The 7,000-nt window shown below is 42.3% G+C and overlaps 1 protein-coding gene across 1 annotated transcript; it reads right to left on the bottom strand.

The window, feature by feature from the left end:
• Positions 1 to 864: 864 nt before the first annotated feature.
• Positions 865 to 6,693, bottom strand: LOC124699063 (kinesin-like protein KIN-14P). Its single transcript, XM_047231434.1, has 19 exons — positions 6,534 to 6,693; positions 5,843 to 6,009; positions 5,610 to 5,753; positions 5,197 to 5,451; positions 5,022 to 5,093; positions 4,871 to 4,939; positions 4,678 to 4,776; positions 4,312 to 4,542; positions 4,155 to 4,236; positions 3,973 to 4,068; positions 3,692 to 3,868; positions 3,492 to 3,598; positions 3,243 to 3,418; positions 2,958 to 3,119; positions 2,613 to 2,866; positions 2,364 to 2,527; positions 2,116 to 2,268; positions 1,365 to 1,747; positions 865 to 1,272 (listed from the first exon to the last, which is right to left on the bottom strand). Exons 1-19 carry the CDS (start codon positions 6,691 to 6,693, stop codon positions 1,125 to 1,127), a joined length of 3,099 nt encoding a protein of 1,032 aa, XP_047087390.1. The 3' UTR covers positions 865 to 1,124.
• Between the last annotated feature and the right edge of the window lie 307 nt (positions 6,694 to 7,000).

The following is a 7,000-nucleotide window of genomic DNA, read 5'->3' on the forward strand; positions in this document are numbered from 1 at the left end:
TTGCAAATGCCTTCTCGACCACCAGCAACTGCAACTCCCGAGCTCACGGCCTCGCGTCCGGCCGGAACTAGTCGATGGCTCGCTGCTTCGTTTAGGGTTTGTCCGGTCCAATTTTAAAAGAATATATGAATATAAAGGTTTTTATGGTCCACGTGAAACGAGGAACGGATCGAGTGATCCGCCGACCTGGTGCGAGCTTGTGCCGTGTACGATTTTGATATACTTGGGCCGCCCGTCACTACTGGGCCTTGTCAGTTGGGCCCGAAGCTCCAAGTGTTGGCACGGCCTATTCTCGGAAAAGAAATGTGGCGCGCTCACGTGACACGTGTAGGTGCAAAGACTGGACATCCACTCCAAAACCGCTACTTGGCGCGCACTGGTGCCAAGGGACTCTTCCCTGGACAAAATGACATTGTTGATCAAGTTCACAAGTCACAACATATGTATCTGTCTCTCTCTCACACACACACAAAAAAGTTGCATGGTATAGTGATATTCTTGATTGAAACTGCTCATTACAAGTCTTATTCTTCATTCTATGCCTTGATTAATTTCTCTGAACTCATGTACACCAAGCATCTTGACTGGCATGGCTTCTTTCCAATATGCACTATTCAGATAAATATCAAAATAAAGTGCAGATGAAAAGCAAAATGACAAGAAGTAACTCCCTTCTCACCAAGTGCAGATGAAAAGCAAACACACACTGAAAATAAACGGCTAAACTGTCCACTGATGTGGAACTCAGACAACTCGAAACACTGCTCATGATTGAAGAATGATAGCTGCAACTAGTCAAAAGGTGTTTCCGAGGCCCATGACTACAATGTACATAGAAAATTACTCAGCTTTCATAGGTATACATATCCAAAGCAAGTCCTCATTGCTGACCATTTTCCTCGACCCCATGGTTTTTCTTGGATCCTTTTCTATTTGCACTATAATGGCTTGAATGAATGAACAAATGACTAATCAATCTACATCACTCAAAATTCAAGAACCCTTTCAAGAGGGTCAGAATATTTGGCTGCCCAGTACCCTTCAGGGGGCTCAACATATTTATCTAGCTATCTCTGGCCCTGGTAAGGATGGGTCACAACAAAATCCAGCTCCACATGATTTGCTTACTTCTTGGTGCTCACTTTACCATTTGGGGTCTTCCTTCCATCAACCCCGCCTAAGGCTGATTGTTTACCATTCTTGATTGGAACATGAGCAGCTCCATTCGCTTTTTTCAGTGATGGAGATATCTTTTTTGCAGGATTTGTCCCTCTGAAGAGATTCAAAACCATTTTGAATCAGAACAGAAATGCACAAAACCTGCTAAATGCAAGAGAAAGTCAGCAGTAAGCGATTGAACCTACCTGATGTCTGTACTTTTTACACTCTTGGTCTGGGCCTTCTTTGCAGCTGAGCTGGACCCATTGGCGAAAGCTGAAGCTTTTGGGGCGCTGGCTGGCCGCACCGAATCTTGTTCCGATGAGCAAGTAGTTGCAACCTCACAGTCATCTGAATCCTCCGTCGCGACAGACCCAGCCCAACTACATTGTTGTTCGGGACTGCTTCGTTGATACAAGGCAAAGTCATGTGTAGCATCAGGTCCCAACTCTGGCAAGGAATTACTGCTCCTCAAGTGGGTATTGTCGCCATTGCAAGCATCGATCCACAAAGATGGATCACTCTCTACATGAACATCTGATAATTCAAAGCTTGGCTTGGTCTGCCTTGGAGTGCAATTGCTTTGGGTCTACAAAAATTCAAATACCAAAAAATTAGATTATTTAAACTGTATCATAGCTCCATTGATGCTTACGTTGTATTCAAAGTTGTTCAGGAAATGCAGCAAAGTATCTCGTATAACTTATATTTATGTAAAATAGGATATGTATACCCTCATATGATACATTCTACAAGATATATATGTATACACTAGATCTTTATCGAAAAAAAAAAGTATACACTAGATATACTAAATTACTTAAAAAGACACCAAACTTTCAGCCAAAGAAAAAAAAAGTCCTAGTATGGGTCTGATGGAAAATGCAGCTATTTAGAACCATTTTGCAGTTTTGCATTCAAATTTTGATTGTAAATTTCAGGTTGACAAATGAATACCTCCACACATCCAACTTCTTCCATTGGGTACCCGGATGCAGGGGATGTATGCCCGATTTTAATGTCTCTTAGTATGTCTGGGCTCGAATGCGAACTGCGTATGTTCTCATTTTCTCCATCTTTGCTAGCCAAAGCTGCCTTGAGGCAAGCAATCTGCAGCAAGAGAAACATGAGCAGAAGTTGGAAATGAGTCACATTGAGTAAGTCATTACGACAGTAACAAAGAAGAGGCTATTAACTAAATTAACCTGTTCTTTGAGCTCTTTGACTTCTCCTCCTTCCTTGTTTGTCTTGGCTGCTCCAAGCTCAACAGTGGCAACTCTCTCCGCAAACTTCAAAGTGCTTATTGATTCCCCAATGGCGTCCGGCTCAGGGGCTATGTGAATAAACATCAATGTTTTTGCTTGTCCTCCTAACCAGGCAAGAAACAAAATATTTATACACATATTTTCATTTCCAAGAAGGTGCAAATCAAGGATGTCGAGTTTTAGAGATACCAAGAGAGTCCTGCAGTAACTGAGTAAGTTTGCTATTTCGGTAAGGAACATGGGCATTTTTTTGGGCGAGGGACGCGATGACGTCTCCTAGTGCTGCCAGTGACTTGTTTATGTGTTGTGCCTCCTTCAGTCTGTCTCCTACAACCTCAGATTTATCAACTCTTTCGCTGCCAGCTAAATCCACAAGATGCATGCAGCCTCTTAGGATTGTGCCTGATGCAAGATCTCGCCCTTGAACATGGACTGTTAGACAACTGCAAATTCCATTCATCAACCATCAGCTAAAAGCACCAGGTTATATTTTTGTTTGGCATGAAAGGCAGCATTGCAAAATCAAGCATTTACCTATGAGAGCGGCTACTTCTGTCATTCATGGCTGTTGAGCAAACTGCACGGTTCTTTTGACCAAGATTCATCAAATCAACCACATCGGAGGTCGATGTGACCGGGACTATGTTTGCATCTGGAACTGCAATACCTTTCTGCGAGCTATTGCGAATTTCTAATGTTGCTTGATGTTAAGGAGATCAAATATATAGTACAAACAAGGGGGATTCATGTGTGTATTTAAATAACAATGACTACTAACAGTCTGAAGTGATAAGCATCTAATTCATCTGCAAAGGATATTTCTTGTTTGGACCGCTATGAAGCAGATCTCTCACTTGTTCATTGTAGATCTCAAGCATCTGCACAGAAATTTCATAAGAAAATGTATCCTTCCTCTGTGCTTGAATATGGAACAGATCATTTAAAGCCCTATAGTTGACACCGAGCCCTTCTTCTGTCAATATTTTTGGACCACTCTGCAACATCACAAAACAATGTTTTATTTCTCAATCAGACAAAAGTTCTGACAAAGAGGGGAAAATTGTGTACCATTGTAAAGGTCTTCCCTGACCCAGTTTGTCCATAAGCAAATATACACACGTTGTAGCCATCAAGAACAGAACGGATTAAAGGCTGCATGTCTGCAAAGACCTCCGCTGCACTAATCAAAACAATGCATGTCATTTGATTGTCAAAGACACTATGCTACATAAAATAGATAACACACTGGAGCAACATGTTGGTACAACCTTGTGTGGCTAAGGGTCCAAAGACCCTATTGAAAGTAAAAGATTTCCGCGCATCTTTTGCATGTTTCGCTGCAGTCATGACAGTGATAGTTCTATCTTCTATACCAGCAACACTGCTCGAGGCACTTTCCTTTCCAGGGTGGAAAGGTCTCACTCGACAGTACACTCTTATATTCCCTGGTGACAAATGACAAAATAAAGTATTAGCATGTAGGGTTGCACCATGAAGGATGAGTCTGAAATCATGAAGACTTCATTTGGTAAGACTCCAACAGTGGTACCTCTAAGATCTTGTATTTGGTTGTACAGCTTGCGGTTTTCCTCTTGAACTTTATGATACCCAGAAGCCGCATGAGAAATAATATGCAAATGATTTCCTATCACAACAAGAAAAATATGGAACACCTTTCGAAGAAATATTTATACAATATTATAAGAACCCAAAACTTCAGATTCAGATTACCAAGCTTAGCAAGGTCTTCAGAGTACTGCGATTTGAACTGCTCTATACCAGACTTAACAGTAGAAATGTTTCTTTTCAAATCCTACAGAAAATATCAACAGAAGTTAGTGGAAATGCAAAGTAGCATAACTAAAAAATACTTGAGCACTAGAAATACCTGGATATGTTTCTGCTGTAGCTCAAAATGTATTTCTGCCTTTGCCTGTATACGTTTTTCCACGTCATCACAGCTCTCTGGCACAGAAGCACTGACCTCCCCCATCGTACTAACAGAATTTTGGTCTTCTTCTATCTCTACATTATTTGTGACAGAATTTTTGTCTTCTTCCATCTTCACATGATTAGTGACAGAATTATTTTCTTCTTTGTGCATGTCTTCTTCGTCCATCTTTAAAATTTTAGTAAGGCAATGAAAAATACTTGGTTATTTACCCATTTTAAACCATGGGAAAGGGAATTTTCATTTCAATGGTATGTTAGATATGTCCAGATAATGATATGCTGTAGTTGGCAGAATAGATACCTTCCCATGATCGCAGGTGGAAGTTGCCTCCGTTTCCAGTGGTGTGTCTGTTGACTCTGTTCTAGATAATGAGCTACTGTCATTGGGATTGTATTTCACCTATTAAGGGTTCTCTATTAGCTCAGCTGCACAAGTGGTTAGTGTAGCCAAAACAAAAAAGGTCATCAAAACAAGCTGAAAAATATGAGCATACCAGATCATTCTGGTTTGCCATACGACGCTCAAATTCATGAATAACTTTGCTCAGGAGTGATTCAACAAGCTGCAAATTAGCAGAGCCCCTTCTATAAAAATTAATATTCATGAACTCGTCGCGTAAAGAGTAAGCTATGCAGTAGGCTCACCAATGGAATTTCTTCTGGTTTTTTATCCGAGAGAGTTGTTTGAACAAGCATTCTGATCGAGTCTGAAGTAATCTACAACCACGAATACGGATATCATTAAAGAAAATCACTTAGTTTGTAGTAAGAGCCTCAAATACATACTAATTGTTCTTTCTTTGAATGAATAGGTACTTACAGTTTCGGTGGGTTCTAGCGAACAATCAAGACCTACTGTTTGCTCCAGTGATACACCATCCCGGAGTAGCTCAGCTGATTGACTCCTCGTCATGGCCTTCATAAAAGGTTCGTTCTTACGAACACAGCATTTCGCAGACATTGAAGGCTTTACAATGCCACCATGTTTAAATAAAGATTGTTTGCCCAGGTGCTTTGTTTCAGCAAATGATTTCAGAGCGAGAACACAATCTACAACTCGGACACCTTGTCCACCCTATAATTGAAGTTCAAGACAAATTCGTTCAGTTCCAGTCTGTGGCGAACGTAACACAATGCATGATTTCTGCACAAGCTGAAGAAACATTCCTTTGAACTGTGCTCAGAAGTGGACTAGCAGTAAGACTCTTATTTAACTGAAAATGGTTGTATCACCTTTTCCAGGTCAGAAACCTCAAACGTTGGGAGACCTAAATCTTGTAGGCCTGTGAGAAAATTCCTCACATTTTCAAAGTACTGGTATGCACAGAGAGCTGAACCATCTGCAGGGACAGTAGAAACCGAGTGGACCTCCACAACCTAAAACAATCGCAGCCAGCATTCAGTAGTGATACAAAGTAACCAAACCGATGCAGAAATTTTACAAATTTGAATGAGACAAATGCAACCTTGGGTACGGTTCCAGGCTGAATCTTATTGACTGCATTGCAAAGAACGATGCCACTCCTCAGGCCAACCCGGAACTCCTCTTCCGATGGGTCTTCTGCAAGGTCCCTCGCGCAGACTACCCCTACTGTCCTTCGCAACCAACTGGCTGCTTCATTCCTTCTTACTGCTGTATATATCAACACGAAACAAGCAAAAGTTCAGATAGTTCTAGCTAATGCTTAAATTCAGACATACGCCCTCCATCCCTAAATATAAGATGTTTTGGCAGCTCAAATTGAACCGCTGAAATGTCTTAAATTTAGGAACAGAGGAAGTACTAGAACACTTAGTTTGCTCAACGATATTGCAACTGCTCACAAAAGGTACTAGATTATGAATGTAAATTCAACTGGATAGATATTTTCAAGTGTCATCGGCGAGATTGCAGGCAAAAATTACTGACCAATGCATAATGGAAAATTACAGTTTTTTTTATGTTCAGCACACCAAATTCATCTTGCTACTGGGAGGCAGCAGGGGGAGAAATTAGAAGGAAACCTTGTTATGTGCAAATATGATGATATGATACCAATGCAATGATTTTAGACCATGGAACTGTTTTAGCACAATCTAAGCAACATTAGAATCACAACACTAAAATTTCAAGCCCCTGCTGAACACATGCCAGCATTAAAATCAGGAACAACTCACCGGCCACCTCAGCCTTGCGCCAGGCCATGTCAATGTTCCGCCCCATCACCACCACTTCACCTCCACCGCCTACTCCTCCTGAAAATCCTTCCCCGTGCATCCTCAGCACGTCCTCCACGACGGCCGCGGCCGCCACCGCCTCCCGCTCCGGCGACGCCATAGAAGCCCCGGGTCAGCACCGAAACCGGCGACCCGACCACGGCCAAAACGCCCGGGAGGAGGCGGCGACGCGGGGAAGGCGCGATCGCGGAGAGAACGAACCGGGTTAGGGGAGAAATCGGTGGTGTCTCTTCTCCTCCTCCTCCAAATGGTGGTGGTGGCGCTCACGAGCGGGTTTGGTACGTGTTTTCCTTTTTTGAGGGGGCGGGCGGTGAGGGTGGCGAGTGGAAATAGGGAGGACTTTGAGGGTGTGGACTCCATATATCCGTAGCAGATTAGGGAGACTAAAATTGGGTGTTTGAAAGGCT

The sequence above is a fragment of the Lolium rigidum genome, chromosome 3, assembly GCF_022539505.1.
Source record: "Lolium rigidum isolate FL_2022 chromosome 3, APGP_CSIRO_Lrig_0.1, whole genome shotgun sequence".
Lineage (NCBI taxonomy): Eukaryota > Viridiplantae > Streptophyta > Magnoliopsida > Poales > Poaceae > Lolium > Lolium rigidum.

Bases quoted from the DNA above. Each gene is read 5' to 3' on its own strand.
- LOC124699063 (XM_047231434.1), bottom strand. From the start codon at position 6,693: ATGGCGTCGCCGGAGCGGGAGGCGGTGGCGGCCGCGGCCGTCGTGGAG. The intron at 5,094-5,196 runs GTAAGTACCTAT...TCGTGGTTGTAG, and splicing joins CGCTAGAACCCACCGAAACT to ATTACTTCAGACTCGATCAG. The intron at 3,869-3,972 runs GTACCACTGTTG...ATTTGTCACCAG, and splicing joins CCAAATACAAGATCTTAGAG to GGAATATAAGAGTGTACTGT.